General features: G+C 23.3%; 3 protein-coding genes across 4 annotated transcripts; 1 reads left to right on the top strand and 2 right to left on the bottom strand.

Annotated features, from left to right (window-relative positions):
- Nucleotides 1-3,579: 3,579 nt before the first annotated feature.
- LOC122711938 lies at nt 3,580-4,605 on the bottom strand. Its single transcript, XM_043931134.1, has one exon. The coding sequence runs from the start codon at nt 4,147-4,149 to the stop codon at nt 3,589-3,591; it is 561 nt and encodes a 186-aa protein (XP_043787069.1). The 5' UTR covers nt 4,150-4,605; the 3' UTR covers nt 3,580-3,588.
- A 2,188-nt stretch (nt 4,606-6,793) lies between these two features.
- Nucleotides 6,794-9,283, bottom strand: LOC122711910 (ribokinase-like). The gene is made up of 7 exons (XM_043931092.1): nt 9,045-9,283; nt 8,680-8,812; nt 8,078-8,204; nt 7,836-7,997; nt 7,670-7,761; nt 7,373-7,561; nt 6,794-7,146 (listed from the first exon to the last, which is right to left on the bottom strand). Exons 1-7 carry the CDS (start codon nt 9,089-9,091, stop codon nt 6,970-6,972), a joined length of 927 nt encoding a protein of 308 aa, XP_043787027.1. The 5' UTR covers nt 9,092-9,283; the 3' UTR covers nt 6,794-6,969.
- A 2,785-nt stretch (nt 9,284-12,068) lies between these two features.
- Nucleotides 12,069-20,098, top strand: LOC122711788. 2 transcript variants are annotated; one of them, XM_043930841.1, is made up of 8 exons: nt 12,069-12,276; nt 12,779-16,634; nt 16,749-16,918; nt 17,008-17,183; nt 17,296-17,506; nt 17,701-17,844; nt 19,069-19,232; nt 19,731-20,098. In XM_043930841.1, exons 2-7 carry the CDS (start codon nt 12,827-12,829, stop codon nt 19,219-19,221), a joined length of 4,662 nt encoding a protein of 1,553 aa, XP_043786776.1. In that variant the 5' UTR covers nt 12,069-12,276; nt 12,779-12,826; the 3' UTR covers nt 19,222-19,232; nt 19,731-20,098. The 2 variants fall into 2 exon arrangements, with proteins under 2 accessions (XP_043786776.1, XP_043786777.1); XM_043930842.1 differs by lacking the exon at nt 19,731-20,098 and having other exon boundaries at nt 19,069-19,467.
- Nucleotides 20,099-20,647: the final 549 nt, after the last annotated feature.

Here is a 20,647-nt window from a genome sequence, read left to right as displayed (position 1 = left end):
ATTATTCGTTTATTTATTTCTTCAATTATTATCAATTTTTACGGAATATTTAGAGTTTAGAGATATGGTAAGATCGTATCGAGTTTAGAATCATTAGAAAAGTTTTAAACGTCGAATCAAATTGCGTGGCGAAATCATTGAATTAACATGCGAAACGAATATCTGAATAGTAATTGCATGTATCTTGATCGAGTGACAACTTTAAAGGGGCGATAACATATTTATCTGATTTTTTTGAATATCAATTATTCCTTCACGTTGTACAAACCTATATAAAGTAAGTAAAAAAAATTATATATATGTGAATATAAGTTTCCTATGAAAATTAAGAAAAAATAAAACGATTTATCTTAAATCTGTTATCACATATTATGAGCTCAATTAATTAGATAGTTTAAATTAATTATCTTTAACAGATTCATCTAACGCAATTGGAAACTTGCATGATGCACTCATTGTTTCACTAAACAAAAAACCTTTATTGCTGAAACTATAATGTTTCACGTCAGAAGGATCTCTCAATTTCACAATACAAATTGCATGAGATTGTGACGCGAATAATCATTTCCGCGAGTTAAAATTACAAATATGATATGTTTTTCGCAGATCTTTCACGCGAAGAACAAAAATCCGTGAGGAAATCGGTGTAGAGAATGATTTCCTTAGTCGGGAAGCGTTTTCGCATTTTCCGAGAAATTTCTTCTTATCTGTATCATACATTATGCACAATATCTTGAACAATAATATTCATATTGATTATCATTGATTCTGTCGAAATTTTATACATTTTATGATAATTTGATTTTTCAAATTGTTCTTCCTTTTTTTCTTTTTTTGACTCGATTAAATATTTAAGATTAGATCTAATAAAAATACTATATTCCATAATAAAGAGATCCATCATCGTGAAAAATATGTGTACAAATTAATCAATTAGCCTTTATGACGATATTATCCAATCTTCTCTTGAAAAGAAGCAACCAATCCCAAGAAATCCTTTGGGACGTTACAAGACGTTAATTCCTCATCTTCTCACTTATCATCACTAACAACATAATCTCATTCATGATGAATTTCATGATAGATCTTTAAATACGCGACTTGAAGATATGAGAGAATTGAGTTAATTAAAACAGTTAAGTTAATAATTAAGCAGTCAATCTTTCCATCCTTCTTCCGTCAATTTTAATAATTACAATATTCATCGTTTAATACATATTCCAATTTTTGCAATCCCTTTGCAATCAGATAGATGCGAAGTCATCCCTGCCTAATATTTCTGGAAAACCAGTAATGAAAACTTTTGTACAAAATATCGCGAAAATAAATTCTAAAATTTTCAAATTAAAATTTTTTTTTTTAAATCAGGAAATCCTTGTGAATGAAATTCTAAGCGATATCGTAAATAAGCATCCTGTTCTTAAGGTATGAGACACCATAAAACAAGTATCGTTGGACGCTGACTCATAATCGTTTCCGCACAAATATATAATATTAAATATACGTGTACATATATACAGTAAGTACATATATACAGACGTGTATCGTGATATTTCCTGTAACACGCGAACAGTGCATTTTATGTATGTGTAATATATAATTATGTATGACATATATAGTTATTATTAGAGATTTCGATGTAATTGTAATTATAAGCAAAAATGAAAATTGTTAAGATACAAGATCTTAGAAGAAAGTTCTTAAATATCTATAACTCATGAGTATCTTACTTTGGATATTTTCTATCATTTTGTTGCGTATTTTGCAAATTTTTATACATTTTTAATTTTTTTATAAATACACATAATCGGTCTTGACGATCTTGGGGAATATTTTTGCGTTGAAACCTTAGGAGAATTTTTACTTATGTATTATAAATATACTTATTATACTGTATTATAAATAAACTTATGTATTATATAAACGACTATTGCGATTGTCTCTTTTGTGCAGTTAAGAGAGACGTAATCCTTTTTCTTTTTGTAATATTCCAATATGGTAATAAGGATTTCTTTCAGTTTTTCGATTTTCCTGCCGTACTTCTTAAACGGCGTATGATCAACTGTGAAAGTGTGATGATTAAAATTTCGAAGAAATTTTGAATTAAACATTTATATAAATAGCATTTTTTTTATCAAAAGATTAATGAATTCCGTTACAGTTGGAGATGAGATTGTATTGGAGGTGATAGATTTAAAACACGTAGATGTGAAACAGTTTTAAGATAGAAGTTTTGCAAGAAAAATCATGAATTTCGTATTTCGATACGAATATTGAATGGATAATACTGATCTTTTTGATCAATTTTTATAACAGAAAATCTTTTGAATGATATTAAGAATATTTTAAAAAGTATTCGTGGAATATATGAGTTTTAGAATTTTAAAATCTTTCTCAATTTAAGAAAAAATTACAGCTTCGTCTTCGTCTGTGCTTAATTCAATTGCAGTTACAAAATACTGTAGGGAAGAAAGTATAAAAGAATTAGAAAAAGATCATTATGTTATGCAATATCAATTTATTAAATATATAATATATTAAATGATATAAATCTATTATCATAATATAAATACTTCTAACAAAGAATAACGAAATAGGGAATAGATTAGATTAACGTTATTTATAATCTGATATTTGTATTAAATAATAAATTAAGATTCGAATCATATAGATTTCATATATTTATGCAGAAAGAACTGTAGAAGAAGTATAAAATATTTAATCGTTAGATAAATAATTATACATCTAATAACATTAAATACGAATAAAAAGCATTAAATTTCACAAAATTCAAAAACATTTTTTTCGAAATTTATATTATATCGATCAGGATTGCCGAAGATATTATATGGGCAAAATTTAATGTTAAATTCTATATAAAAAAATAAAAAAAAAAAGAAATTATCAAATTTCGTTCAGTCTCTATAATATTTTCTTATATAGATAATTTTGCTCTTCTTGTATTCAATTGGCAATCTTTTTTCATGGAAAATACAGAAAATCCAGGTATTTTTAACTTATAAGTAATATTTAAAAGAACAATAAATAGAATATTAATTTGTTAATAATATTATAAAAAATTATTATATTTCACATTTATCACACAATTTGAGCATTTTGTAACCGTGATTGCGTTTTACAAATGATCCAATGGATAGATAATAAGTTAATTACATAATATATATGTATACTTATCTATTGCATATCGAGTATTAAGCAAATTGAGATTCTCCGTATTCAGACGTTACGGAACATTCCACATTTATTTATTGGTCTAATTAGTCTATATTTGCAGTTAATATCCTAGATTATGCATAATTATGTAATTTATATCTGATTGATAAAAAATTAATGTTTGTTTAATACAATCTGACAAATTGTTGTTACAATATGAATCGAGACATTTTCTTAAAATCAAAGACACTTTATCTATTAAAAATGATAAATAAATTAGTTTTCTCCGAATGAACTTTAAAAAAAGTTAAATTATTATCTTAATTTTATTAATTATTAATTATTATTTATTATTATTAATTATTATCTTATTAATTTTATTAATTATTATCATAATTTTTTTTTTGATAATTATTAATCATGAATTTTAAATATTTCGGAGTTTATCCTATTCGAAAAAAGATGTGCACATATGTATCCCGTGTAAATTCTTTCCATTCCGTATTCCGGCAATTCTACCTCTTGATATGTTTGTATGCAACAATGAGGTTGATTGGGACCATTACATTTCATACCGAGATTTGCATCGATACACTTAATGTGATACAATTGCGACATCCAGCTGCCAAAAATCTCCCCAAGCGGCTCCATCGTATAATTATAGAGTGCTGTCTTCTGCAATTTTTCCGCTTCTATGTGATAAATTTTCTTATGTGTTCGTTTTCTTCTGATCGATATCCCATTCTTTGATATCATAACATCGCTACCGTTGAACATTAATAAATTTATCAAATTTTTCAAATTTTCTTCATTATTATTTTCGATCAAATGATGTATCTCGTTGAACCGTCGATAGACACCCCTGTGATGAATATGAAGTCTCTCTGGTGAAGCCTTTGCCTCCGTTAAGTCTTTCTTTGTAGAGTTAATGAACATTATGCAAACGAGAATCCCAGTAATGATGTATATCGACATAGTTTAAAATTTTAATCGTTGCTGCGTTAGATTGGAAATTATCAAATTGTGAATGTCGTTTAGTACTTGAGAAACGTCTGATCAAGATCACTGAATTTTCACTTTGTATAACTTGAGAATGAATAACTGTAATGATAATTTTCGAAATAGAAGGCTTTTCTCTCGAAAAGATCAAACTGGATGATTTATCAAAAAGTGAATTCTCTCGATCCAGAGATGAGAGTTTTTAAGGTAAATAGGTGATCATCCCCACCTTATATTATGTTACAACTACTCTTCGGATTTCTTCGTTATTCTCTTATTTTGTCTCATTTCTAGGAACATTGCTATGGTATGGTGACGACTCATTGATATGGTATGGTGTTTTTCCAAGAATTATATCTCATATCTTATAAAATTTAAATAAATAGCGTTGCATTATCATTATCGAATCTTACATATTTTTCGAATATATATAACGCAAAAAATTCTATCAATATATTTTTCAAATAACTTATTCTTAGATTACATAATTAAATGTTTAAAAAAAAGTTATACAAATCTTACATTTGTAGTTTTTCGATATAATAATGAAAGCAAATATAATTTTTTTGATTTCCAATGTGCCATTGCAGAGTTAAAAATATTAAATTTAAAAATTTAAGTCGAAAGATCATTATAATGGAAACATTCTTCTTAATAATATTCCTTTTCTTGATTTCTTGATATTTTTTTATTTCTTAACAAATAAGATTATATTTTGTAATTGGATTATATAAGAAAACATACACTTCGATTTCGATAATTTTTAAATATAATAATAAAAGATACAATTTTGAACAAGTTTTTAAGACATTGCAAAAAATAGTTATCACTATTATATTTGATTTCGTCTGTATATATTTTATTTATATTTTATTTATGACATTATGCAACTATTTATCTATTTATTTGCTATCTAATAAATATATTACAAAAAATAATCATAATGACAAACAATATAATATATGTAGATCATTCGTATGAATTATATTGGCGTAACTACTATTTTTGCCATCGGATAACAGATTACGAAATTCAAACCAATCTCCAATGATCATATTTGCACTGAACTTCATTCATGATTTGCCTATATTTTCAAATGACTCTATTAAAATTTTACTTATCCATAAAATCCAAATCAAGCGTGATCTATTTTCACAATTGAATCGCTATTATTATATTTTTTATTTTTTAGAATATATCATGATTTAGAATATATCATGATTAAAATATATCATGTATTAGCTAAAGGGTGTCCCAAATTCACGCAAGATTTGAATTTTGCGCCATTTGTGCGGTGTTTTTTCAAAATATTTTTGATGATTGGGATGATGAAAATGCAGAAGATGATCATCAATTAGTATCTAAAACACCAGATATTGTGGAAATTGAATTAAAAAATTTATTAAATGAGACAAAAACACAAGCAATAAAAGAGAATACTGTTATAATAATTGAAAAAGAAATAATATGCATTGAGAAAAAACCAAATACAGATGTTGAGAAAGCCATAGAAATTATTAAAAAATGAGGAAATACAAATATCAGAAAAACAACCAAATAAAAATCAAGTTATAGAAAAAGAACAAGATAATATAAAATCATCACTTAAAGACCAAGTAAATTATTTTGTACGAAAAAAAAAAAAAAAGACAGTTGACAGGATTATTAAAAATGGAACGCTGCATGAAAGAACAACGCATTTTCATTGTTGAACAATATTTTAAAAATAATGAAGTTTGGCAGTTACAATTCGCATTTTTCGAACAAAATCTTCAGTGATGAAGCTCAATTTCATTTTGATGGATTAATTATTAATTAGTTAATCGACAAAATTGTCGTATTTACAACGTCATTCAGAAATCCACGAGTGATTGTTGAGAAACAAATGCATCCACAATGTATTACTATTTGGTGGGGATTTTGGGCTGGAAGCATCATCGGATCATTCTTTTTCGAATGAATCAGGCAATAACAGTTAATGATGCTCACTATCGCGATGATAATCCAGTTTTTTGTGCCTAAATTGCAAGATATGAATATGGACGACATGTAATTTCAATAAGACGGTGCCATACAGTTCGAGAAGCAATTCAATTATTGCACAAGTTATTTTCTGATCATGTAATTTCTCATTTTGATGATCAGAATTGACCGCCCAGATCGTACCGTTTTTTCTTTGGGTTTTTTGAAGTAAGGTTTATGTCAACAATCATCCACGTTATGTCCACGATCATCAAGCCTTGAAGGAGAAAATTAAGCGCTGTATCAACGAAATTCAGTCACATTTATGTAAAACGGTCATGGAAAATTTCAACAAAAGAGTGCGTATATGCTATCACCGTGGAAGCCCGATATACTATTCCATACATAACCCTATACTTTATGAATCAATAAAAAATTTACAATTTTTAATTATAAACTTATGTTTTCTATCAAAATTACTTCTTGTGTGAATTTTGGGACATCCTTTATAAAAGAATTTTTCATTTCTGATAATATTTATTTTATTGGTTCTTGATTATCGAATATGATAAGAAATATTACACGAAATAAAATTAAAAATTAAATAATAATATAAAGATATAAGTATAATGATTCATTTCATAAAAATAAATCATTATTTTTTTGTTATTTATTTAATTCTTTATTATTATTAAATTTAAATGGAAAGAATAAAATATAGAATATATATAAGATATAAAAAAACAAAAATAGATAAAATAAGAAGAGAGAAGAAGTAAATGAGTAGATCGCTGCGATCTATCGTTCATATAAAATATATATTATTTTATTATTTTAAATGAACAGGTCCGATGATAAATCGCTCTTGTACGGAAAACTTGCATGTGTACCAAATTTTAATACGGATTTTGTGGCAATGATACAAGATCTTCGGATACATTCGTCCATTGAAAGTGTTGGGTGATAAGCTTTAAAGTATGCAAGAGCTCCTAGAAATGCATCTCCAGCTCCCTAAATATATATCGTAAATATTAGCAATACAATATATTGTAAATTAATTATTAAATATAAATAGAAATTTCCTCCCTAGATAATGATTAAAAACTAATAAAACAAATTTAAAAATTAATAATAAAAAGATTTAAAAAGAATAAATCTTAAAAAATCTCAAAGCATATAAAAAGTGAAGTAGCAAATGTATAATCTATCTTTTTATACTGAACAAGAGAAATCATACTGTTGTATCCATAGGCTGAACAGTAGCAGTGAAGACCTTTTTAACAGTTCTATCCTTCTGAGATGCATATATTGCTCCTTGTTTACCAAGAGTAATAATAACTGTATTGCAACCCATATCCAACAATTTATTCATAATAAGTTCTATATTCCTTTTTCCGTCGAAGGTTATCCCACTCGTAACTTCTGCCTATAAATATATATTAATTTTCTAATCTTCTTTCCATCCTTAATCTTATCTAAATAAAAAGAGAAATTACAACATTAAACATTTGTTAATAATTTAATAATTTAATACCTCGAGTTCATTAACGCAAAATATATCACAGAGTTTCAACAATTCCAAGTCAATATTTTTCATAGCAGGTGCTCCATTTACAATTGATAGACCTATCACATTGTATTTTTTATAAAAATTACTATATGTAAATTCTATAGAAGAACAATCATGAGAAACAACTAACCATAATTTTTGTGAAGCTTTAAGGCGTGTAAAGTAATTTCCAAAGGTATTTCAAATTGACACAATAAAACGGCAGCATTCTTGATTAAATTTATCGAGTTATCTATATGATTGGAACTTAATAACTTATTGGATCCTAATACAGTTATGATACTATTTTCGCCTAAAATTAATTAATTTTGAAGAATTTCGTATATTTTAAATACCAGAAAATAAATTTATAGAATTAAAAAGCTTACTTACCACTGTCGATAACCGTAATATGTGATATTCCGCTATGTATATTTGTTTGTATTTGAACGTGAGAAGCATCTACGTTTTCCTTCTTAAAAATTTTTAAGTACTCTTGAGCATAATTATCAGAACCTAACTGTAAAAGAAATTTATTATAACAAAATCAATTTAAATTTAAAGAAAGAAATAATTATATATATATATATATCTTATATATGCGATATCTTTGAAAGGTTAAGCCTAGAGATCAAAAAAACAAAATTGATATACAAAAATGTCGATTATATAAGATTTATATTTAAATAATTTAAATTTGCATTAGATAAAATGAGACAAGTCTATCACATCAATGTTTCACTTTATCTCTACTTCACTTCATCTAATGCAAATTTAATTTAAACTTCTTATATATTATATATATATATATATAATTTAAATTGTTAATAAATTGTTATAAATAAGTTCAATCAACATTTTCATATTTTTTCTACATTCTAGAATATGCCTTTCAAAAATGTTCCATAAATATATTCCATAATATATATATAATATAATAATATATATATATATATATATATTTTTAGAGATTCAAATAAAAATAAAAATCGTACAGAAGCAATGATTGCTGTGGTTGCACCAAGCCTGGCAGCTGCTATACATTGATTAGCACCTTTACCACCATATTTTATCTCAAATTTTCTACCAATTATTGTTTCCCCAGGTTTTGGAAAACGAGAGGAAAAACTAAAAAATAAATTTTTTTTACTAAAATCATAAAAGTAATTTATAATTTATAGTTACTCATAACATAAATTTTAATATGATATCTATAGAATTCATATTCTATGTTTTTCTAATCTATAAAATGTGTCTAAGAAAATATAAAAATTTAATTTTTGAGAAAATACAATCTAAATAAATTAAATTGTATCATAATATGAATTTTAGATATTCAAATTATAAAATTGTCACTTACCAAGTAAAATCAATCATGCATGAACCAACAATAATAATTTTTGACATTTTTTACTTTATTCACTAATAATTTCAGAATAAAAATATCGTTATAGGTTATGTACGTAATGCAAGTCACATATAAAATTATTTTGTAATCAAAAAATATAAAAGACACTGTTTTCATAAACATATAAAACTGATAAAAATGATTATCCAGATTTATCGCAATTATCAATTAACTATTTAACTGATATAAAATTTTTTGTTACAATATAGTAACAAATAAACTCTACAAAAAAGAATGAGATTCAGTTGATATAGAAGATAGTTTAATAATAACATAAAACTATTTAAATAAGAATTAAGGTATCAAATTAAGAATTTTTAAGATTAAAAATAAAAATTTTATTTAATTTTAAAAATATACATATTGCACCATAAATATACATGTAACTCTTATCACTTCGTAAATATATATATTTATATCATATATATCGTGTATATATATCGTGTATATATATATATATATATATCGTGTATATATATCATATATATATATCGTGTATATATATCATATATATATCGCGTGTATATATATATATATATATAATGTATATATCAAAATAGATAAACTTTCGCACTTTAAAATCACGTTTTCAATTATAGAAAATAATATGCACATACCTCTTGAAATTAAATTCCTAAAAAATTAAAGAATTACGATTCACATATTACGTTTTTTAAAACAATGATAAGAGATTAATAATAGAGAAAATAGTAGAAAATTATTTCATTGTCATCTATATATAGTATATATGAACACATTATTTAAAAATTTAAACTTACCTATTATTGTTAAAATAATATATTAAAAAATAATTTTAATTAAAATGTATGATAAAGCTAATATTTAATAGAACTTTTTATTGAGAGATTCAAATTTAAACAAATATAGCAAATAATTAAAAAAGGATAAATAGGTTAAAAATTAGGTAATTAGCGCCATCTCTGAACTAAGACATAAATGAAAATAATATAAACAAGAAGAAAAATAATAAAAAATAAAGATAAGATAAGAATTTGTCATTACTGCCATCTCTTGGAATTTATATATATCTTTCTTTAAAAATATTTAAGAAATGATACTGATCTTCAATATTTTATTTATTTTATCTTTAAAGAATTATCATATTTAGATATTTATGGTGATAAATATGATCTAAATATGATCTTGTGATACCAGTGGAAATTTCGACTTGTTTATTAATAATACAGAGTATTCAAGAAGATATTCAAGAAGGTACAGACAAAATGAATTGATAAAATAAATTACTAACTTTGATATCTTCCACATATTAAAAATATTGAAAATTAATATTTTTAATTATTATTTTGCTATTAAAAAATTCCATACTTTAAAACTTGTATCTTAAAATTAAAAACTCAAATAATTTTTCCTGAAAATTCCAACATAAAAATTTCTTTAATTAATTATTTATTATTAGATGAGAATACAATCCACGTTCAATGTTTTGATGATTAATTTTATATTATTTATTATAAGATTTATTTCTAAATATGAATACATGCATTTCTATTGTTTTTTCTCTATTCATATAAAATTTTTGTTTATAATTTATTTTAATTTTTTTTTTATTTAATGAATAAATAAATATATTAAATTGATTTTTTTATTATTATTTAATTATAGATCGGTAATCTGTAAGTGATAAATATCTTTTATATGATAATCATTAATAAATAGTTAATTAAAAAAATTTTTTTAATAAAATTTATTGTAGAAAATTATTTGAAATTTTATTTTTAAATTGCAAAAATAAAAATATAGAATTTTAATGTAAAAAACTAATAATTAATTAATTTTTCATGTTATATTCCCGATATAACATTAAGAATTATATAATTAATATATAATATTATATATATAAAATTATACAATTAGAGTTTGCATGTTTTTTGTCTCCTTTTTGCATAATATTGCTCTCTTTGTTTGTGATATCATGAATACCTCTTTGCATATTCTACATTACTAATTATGATTTGAAGCTTTCAACTTTCATTCACAAGATGGTGCTACTGATATTAAATTCTTCTATTTATTTTTCTTTGTCTAATTTATAAACAAAATTAACAATTTATACCAAAAAAAAAAAAAAAAAAAAAGAAAAAATGCAATAGCAGCTTTAAAATGTTTATTATAAATATTTTTTTGCAATGAATCTGTTTATAATTCTGCTTATATTCTAAAATGAAAAATTCGGAACATATTATATAAAAATTAAAAAAAGAGGATTTCTTGAAAGAAAAAAAATATATACATGAAAATATAAAATATATATGAAGAAAATATGTATAAAATATATTATATATATTATATATTATATATATTATTGGTATATAATGAAAATAATATATATGTACATGTGTATAATAAAAATATATGAGTGCTAAAACTAATTACACAGATTGAAGTTCGATTTCTTTTAATATACATGTACACACTAAGTAGAAATTATTATTATTATTAATTCTGTAAATTATAACAAAATTAGTTTAGCAGTAATGTTTTTAAATAAAATAATTCCTTATTTTTATTTGATAATATTTTACAACTTATATTAAATTTATATTTAAAACTTAATAAATATATTATTTATTTATTTATAATGCTTTAGAATTACAAAAGAATTTATCATTGTTTAATTACGATATATAACAATCGATGATAATCTTATAATTATATTATTAATTGTCAATTATAATTATATAAAATTTATATTTTTATATCATAGAACATACATAAAATTTTAATTGTAAGTAAAAATTTTGTTTTCTAATTTTTTAATTTAATTTAATTTCATTAAAAAACTTAAAAAAAGAATATCTAAATTAATAATAAGAGGATAAGAGGGGAAAGGAAGAGAGAGAAAGAGAGAAAGAAAGAGAGAGAAAGAGAGACAGACAGACGGACGGACAGACAGACAGACAGACAGACAGACAGACAGACAGACAGTAGTATGAACCTCCGATTTCATTCCTGTAAACATTGTGTTTGGATTTAAGAAAGTAATTGCTTTTTTCTGAGATCTACTAAAGTAAGATTTATATAAAATATTTGATTAATAAAATTGTTCTTTTCTAAAAACAATTTTAAATAAACATAAATAATATATAAATAATGTGTGATTTTCACGGATATCTATGCAGTATGGACATGGTAGTCCTGGTTGGTAAGTTCTTCATTCTGCCATTAAAATCATTTTACGTATTTAACAAATATACTATTAATCAATATAATGATCTAAATAAAACAATATTAATTGAAATATATTACATAATATTATTGTAAAATAATATAATGAATTATATCATTGTATAAAAATCATCTATAAGCTATTATTTACTATCATCCTAAGGAATATCGAAATGTATTAGTTAACTAACGTAGCTTCCATAGCTTTTAATATAGATTTTACTTTTAAAATTTATTTCAATTTATTTTATGCAAAATATAGTTTATAATTATTTTATTCAAGACAGAGAAAAAGATAAGTTTATTTTTATGTGATTTGATAAAGAATCCATGTAAGGTTATGAAATAACAAATTTCTTTTATTTTATATTTAATAAAATAAATAACAAATATATTTTGATATTTATTTTTTCTTTAATTAATTATTTTATTTATAATTTTTTTAATATTGATGATATTAATTGTTTTTTTCTCAACAGGACAATCAATAATTTGTTAAATAATTGTAACAATCTTGATGTTTTACCATGGAACAAATAGATGAAATACAGAGTGATATTAATAAAACAGAATTATCATTAACAGTAGATATACCTTCTTCATTAGTATCAAAATCAAATATTGATCATGTACACAATGAAGAGAATATTCCTGAAAATCAAGAAAATTTGCAAGAATGTACGAATAATATAATTCAAAATGTTTTGTCAAGAAATGAATATGATATAATAGATTCAAGTAAAGAAATTGAAAATAAAAAAAGTAAAATAACAGAAAACATAAAGAATGTTATAATTAATGAAGAAAAACAAGAAATAATAAATGACATACAAATTGATAATAATCAATATATAAAAAATGAAGAATATAAAGAAAATCAAACAGAAAAAAATGAAAGTAATTTAAAATGTGTAGAAGACAAATCTTTGAATAAGGAAAATACAAACAATGTTGAAGTATTCAAGAATGAAGATGAACAAAATTATGAAAAACACAATGTTTGTACAGTTTTAAACATAGATACAGTTGATGATAGTAATGTTCAATGTCAAGCATTAATTAAAACACTTAGTGAGACATTTGATAATAATAAAGATCAAACTTTGCATGTCACAAATACAGATGCAGATTTGTCCAAATTAGTTGATGGTAATTCAGAAGTGATGGTAGTAACTGTAGAAAGTACAGAAGAAAATATTGTTTTAACTGTACATAAAAAGGATGATACCATAAATTCCGATGAAAATGATGTTTCTAGGGAACAAAAAGAAATAAAGAAAACTGAAATTGTAAATGAAGAATTTAATTTAATAGATTATACTCAAGAAAGTGATGGAACTATTATTGAAGTCATTTCAACAGAAATTGTAGATTCAGAAATTTCTGAAGCTTGTGTTCAACAAGATAATAAAGAAGTTTCAAATCATATTGCTTTAGAAAAAAATTCTATAAATTCTACTACTTCAGAAGTAATTAATAATTCAGAAACTGTAGATATTAACTTTGAAACAGAAAAAATAAAGGAAGAGAATAAAAATGTTGGAAAAAAATATGATGATCAAGTAAAAACAAATAGCAATGGCAAGACTGAATATTATGATAGTTTACATAAAATTAATGTAGAAGAAGAAGTTATTCATAATGAAGTCATTTCATCTACACATGTTAGTAATATAGAAGAAGAAAGTATATCTACAAATGAAACAAATAAAATAGATACAACTAGAAAGAAAAGAAGTGTAATTCAAGATATTTTTGATGATTGGGGTGATGAAAATGCAGAAGATGATCATCAATTAGTATCTAAAACACCAGATACTGTGGAAATTGAATTAAAAAGTTTATTAAATGAGACAAAAACACAAGCAATAGAAGAAAACACAGTTGTAGTAGTTGAAGAAGAAATAACATGCATTGAAAAAAAACCAGATACAAATGTTGAGAAAGCTATAGAAATTATTAAAGAAAATGAGGAAATACAAATATCAGAAAAACAATCAGATAAAAATCAAGTTATAAAAAAAGAACAAGATAATATAAAATTATCACTTAAAGATCAAGTAAATTATTTTGTACCACAAGCTGTGGGAATGTCTGTAAAAAATACAACACACGAAACAGTTGTACTTAATCAAACTTCATCATCACAGACACAAATTACGCCTATTAATCGTGGTCGTAGTTTAACCAATCAAATAGCTTCATCAGCTGAAATAACAGAAGCGTTAAAAGAACGACTTCGTGAGAAACAAAAAATAGTAGAAGCACCACCGCGACCTGATATATTTTTTGTTAAGAAATTAACACAGAGATTGTCAAGCAAATTAGTAGGTAGTCCAGGAAGTTCTTTACCAGCACTTATACCATTACCTCAACCTAATGTTCAATCACTTATTCATTGTGATAAAAATTTATCAGATAATACAGAAACTAATAAAGAAAGCAATTCTGATAATAAAGAGTTGTTAGAAATATTGGAAGGTGATGTTGATCCTGATTGGTCTAATTTGAAACCACCAATTTTAACAGAGGAAGGAAAACGTCCAGTAAAAATTGAACAAAGTGGTTATAATACTCCACCAAAACTTGATCCCTTAGTTGAAAGAGAACTAGCATTAAAACAACTTTTAGAATTACCTGTTACACCAATCAAAAGAAATACACAGAAAATTTCTAAAAAGAAAACAATGAAATCTACATCTAATAAAAATTCTAAAGAAATAAAAAAAAAAAATGAACATAACACAGAAAGAAAATTTATTAATATTGATTTAATAAATGAAAATAATTTTATAAAAGATACAAAATCTAATCTTTCTACATCTTCTTTGATTATTGACTCCCATATTTCAGAAAAAAAAACAGATGTTCAAGATGTACGAATAGATGAATCAAGATCAGGTAGAAAACGAAAACTTACAGAAAAAGCTAGAGAACATGAACAACAACAGAATATTGTAAAACGTCAAAAAGTATATAAAGGTAAAGTTTCATTGAATAAAAAGCAATCGCAAGAAAATGAACCACAAGTCCCAGTTGATACTAATTTATCAACTGAAGATCATGTATCTAAAGAAACTACGTTACTTGTTAATGATGAAGTTCATGTCACAATAACAGATGAAGTAATGAATAAACAAATCACAAATAATAATAAAGTTGGTCCATCATTAAATAAACTTGATAATATATCTTTAAAGCCTTCAAGACAAAATCTGAACAAAAAGGGATCACAACCTATTGCTAAACGAAATATAGTAGTAAAAAAGATATTAAAACAAAACATACCTTCCAATAAAAAAACTCCTGCTTTAAAAGCTAAATTAAATACATCAAAGAAATCAGGACCAAAATCAAAACGATCTACAGAAAATAATGGAGATTCTAAACCAAAAAAGAAAATTATTAATGAAATAGATAGATTGCTTCAAGATGAAGGTGTTGTTAATTTATTATATGATGTAGAACAACCAGATAAAAAACGATTAATTCCCATTACTAAATCTCAAGCAAAAGTCATGGATATACAGAAAGTACAGCGTGAACTTAAACTTAGAAAAAAATTGGTACGTAATGCTGTTTTGAGATTACGTACTTCGACAGGAAGCGTATCAAAAGTTTCTCCAAGATCCAAAAGAGCTTCTATATATTTAAATGATATGCAGATAGATAAGAAAATTGGAGATCAAGTAGTATCAACGAAACAAATAAATTTAACATCTCAAGAATTTATCTTACCTGCAAAGATAAGAAATGCAGCAGATGCATCTATTATAATTAGGAGACATTCATCTAGTTCATTTTCCAGTGCATCTGGAAGTCCTAGAGTTAGTATTGATAGTTCAGAAAAAAATGAAGGAATCAAAGTTGATGAAACCTCTCATTCTTTGAGATCTACAAAAAGACGACATTCACAAGATGAAAAAATAAATCTAAAAAAAAATAAAAAAAAAACTATACAAAAAAATGATACAGGAATAGATTTTGTTGACACTGAAGAGGATAAAATATTTCTTCCTGGACGTCTTAAAAAATTAGATTCAAAAAAAACTGATAAAAATTCAAAACCACAAGAAATAGATGAAACTAATAATGGTTTAGGAAAAGTTATTACACGATCAAATGGTACAGCTACATGTAAAGTAACATCAAAGACAAAAAAAACTGCAAAAAGTAAAGTTACATTTGCCAAAGCAAATGAACCAGATGATAATGAAGAATTTTCCAAAGAAGAAGATGAACTTTCAGCCTGTCTTGCAGAAGCTGCAAATGCTCTATCAGTAGTAAATGCTGGAAGTCGATCTGCAAATTCAACAACAAATCGCAAAAATAAAGGTAAAAATGATTTCAAGAAACAAAAAGCATTTTATATTTTTAGCAAATTATGATAATAATAATATTCTTATGTAAAATAATGAAATATTCAATAAAATTATATTATTATTTCAGTAAATGTAAATATTACTAAAATGCAAGAAATGGATAATAACAAAATAAAAATAGAAACTCGAAGTCAATTTAGTAATAAAGAAATAAATGTACGTCGACACGGAAATCTTGTTCAATTAATACTTACACCATCATCTTCAACAAAAATAAGAAATGCTCTTACTATACAGGTAATAAAATTATGAAAAAACTAATTAATATTTTCTATTTTATTATAACTATATTTCTATTTATTTAATAGCATTTTTTTTTTTTTTAGGTGATGCAAGAATTTCGCGAAATATTATCTATTCTAAAAAAAGATGATGATTGCAGAGTTGTTTTATTAACATCTACAGGTAGTAGTTTTTGCGAAGGTCTTGAATTATCTATGTTGTTACATACAAATAAAGAAGAACGACGGATTCATGCCCAAGAAATGGCGGATGCTGTTAAGTACGTAAATATTATAATTAAAATATAATTATTATTATTAAAATATAATTATATATTTATATATTTAATTATATTTATTTAAAAAAACTTATATATTTATTTTTATTTTTAGAGATTTTATTAAAAGCTTAGCATCATTTAACAAACCTATCGTTGCTGGAGTTCAAGGAGCTGCAGTTGGACTGGGGGTAACAATGTTGCCTTTATTTGATCTTGTGATAGCTAGTGATAAAGCCACATTCAGTACACCTTATGGTAAATTAGGACAAATTGCTGAAGGTGCTGCTGTATTTACTTTATTACATATATTAGGAAGTGCAATTGTAAGTATATGTATGTGTGTGTGTAATAATAGTATATATTATTATAGTATTATATCATACCATATATAAAAATATCACATTTATTTATATATAATATATTTATTTATAATATATATACATTTATTTATAATGTGATGATGATGATGATTTTTAAAATATATATATATTAAATCAAATTTAAATTAAAATTGCAGGCAAGTGAATTATTATTAGGTGGAAGAACTCTAACAGCTAGTGAGGCATTAAGAGCTGGTCTTGTTACTCGAGTTTTGTGGCCTGATAAATTTCAAGTTGAATTATTACCAACTTTAAAAGCTATGAGTGAACAATCCTCACAGGTATATATAAATATTCTAGGTTCTATATAAATATATTTATTAATTTTTATAATACATGATGTCATTCTTTAAATATGAATATTATATCTAATAAAATTATTGTTTCTGAAATAAATATCATGTATTCTTAAATAGAAAATAATAACTTTTATAAGTAAGTCAGAATAAAATAATTCTTTAACATTTTTTTTATTTCTATCTTTGAAGATATATAAATGATTTTCTGGATAAATATATCTATAATATAGTGTTAAGTATAATCAGATATAATCAAATTATATTTTTTTATAAAATTTATAAATATCACATGTTTTTTTCTATATAAAAAAAAAATAAAATAAAATTTTTCGAAATATTTATATTAATATATATATTTTTAAAAATGTGATCCTTCAATAATATGATTCTGAGCAATTTTAATTTAAAGTTATATTATATGATGTAAAATAAGAATTATTTTTGTTATCAATATATATATTATAATTATTTATTACTTTTATCATAAACTTTTATTGTTATTGATTATATTTATATGTATTTAATTTTATTATTGGAATATATATAAAAAAAAAGAATCTAATTCTTAAATTTAGATTTTAATAAAATTTAAGTATAATATAAAATTTTAATATAAATTTAAAATATATTTTGCATTTTTACACACATATATGATTTGTTGAAAATATATAATTTGTTGTAAATAAAACAGATGAATTTCCAAGTTTTTTTTATCTATTGTCAAGAATATTTTCTTCCATTAAGACATTGATAAAATCTCTTAAATTAGATATTCAAAATCGTGAATCATATATTTCATTAATCATACATTCATATAAATTTATATTAATCTATATTATATATTATATATTTATTGAGATCATTTAAATATTATGTACATATTTGATATTAATGAATGAATTATATACAAATAATAATATATATATCATCTTAATATTTAAATATAACATTTGATTTATTATTAATTATAATATAAAAACATTAATTATTATTACTAACATAAAATGGATTAAAATAAACATTTTTGCAATTAAATTAATTTATAGACATCTTGTATTACAAATAAAAATAGAACAATTCATAATTGCACTCTTATTTCAGTTATATATACAAAATTAATTAATATTTATACTATATATCTAGAATTTTTTTCATCTGCATCTGAATTCTAAATTACTATTTAATGTTCTGTTTATTTATTTTCAGTCTATGGAAGCTACAAAAGCATTATTACGTCACAGTTTGCGAAAAAAATTGGACGCGGCATTAGAATCAGAAACATATTTGCTAATTCAGCATTGGTGTTCTGTAGAATGTCAAACTGCCATGAAGGCATACATTGATGGAAAAGTCCAATAAATATTGAAATGGTAATATTCCATTTTTTCATCTGTAAATCTGTTTTTAGTTATTTGTAATTTATATGATAGAAAACAAATAACAAGAATTTCAAATATAAAAGATAATTATTTTATCGAAGTATTATATATAGCGGTAATAATTTTATAATATAGCAATACGTAATGTGTAAATACATGTTTGTCATTTGTTATATATAATTTGTATATGAAGTTGTACAATACATTATTTCTTTAAAAAAGGGAATTGTTTTATAGTTAGTTCTTACATTTATCATTTATTATTATAAACGTTGTACATAAAATTATAATATTATAATATTATTAATGATTAATCAGAATATTAATATTAATTAATATAATAATGAGTTTGATTAAAATATTTTCTAAATAATTATAGACATTTAGATATTAAAATACTTCAATATTTTGATTTGTAACATTTAACAGGAAATTTATTTAAAAATATCTATAAAATAAATATATAAAAAATTCAATTATATGCTACAGATGCCCAATGATTTTGAATGGAAGTACTAACGTCATATTCCAACACACCTAGTATTATAAATTGGATTCGAAGATTAGTAACAAGATAATTAGTTTGGAAAACATTAACGTGAAAAAAGAAGTCACAGCTGGTGTATCATTTAACATCAATCACGCACGATTATTTTAAAAATATAAAATCAATTATTCAAATGGAACTATTTTAATATTAAATGATTTAGATTTATAAATTTACATACGCGATTACATACAGAATGAGATATTTCGTATTATCGTTTTGAATAATTTTTAAATTATGCTTTATATTAAAAAATATTTAATTTGTTAGAAAATCAAATATAAGAAGAAGAAAAGAAAATATAAAAGATTTAAAAAAAAGACTAAATGAAAAAATATAATACATGATATAACATATACTGATATGTAATTTTCAATATATATGTATATCTTTTATAAAATGCATAATTAATTATATTATCCAAAACGATATTATTATACATCTCATTTAGTATGTATATGTATGGATTTTCTATAGATTATTATTACTATTAAATAAAATAAAAAAATGATCATATGGGGTGAATTTGTGTTCTTTGCATACACATCAATAAATTTTGAACAGAATGTAATTTTTAATTGTACATTAAAAAATAATGTATGATTCTTTATATTTGATATGATATTGTGCCTTGATCGTTTTATAAAAAGATAAAAACAAATAGACATAGAAAAAAATATTTGTAATTAACTGAAAAAGTACAATTATTGACTTAAAATTAAAAAAAGTTAAAAAAATTTTAAATAAGTCAAATTGTTTTCAAATAATTTTTATTCTGTTTGTTAATAACATGCATCATTACAATTTAATTAAAAAAATAATTTATATTAATTATTTATATTATTATTTATGTATATTT

This window comes from Apis laboriosa, unplaced genomic scaffold (assembly GCF_014066325.1).
Source record: "Apis laboriosa isolate Shangri-la unplaced genomic scaffold, ASM1406632v1 scaffold18_cov149, whole genome shotgun sequence".
NCBI lineage: Eukaryota > Metazoa > Arthropoda > Insecta > Hymenoptera > Apidae > Apis > Apis laboriosa.
This window is presented reverse-complemented; position numbering and strand designations above follow the sequence as displayed.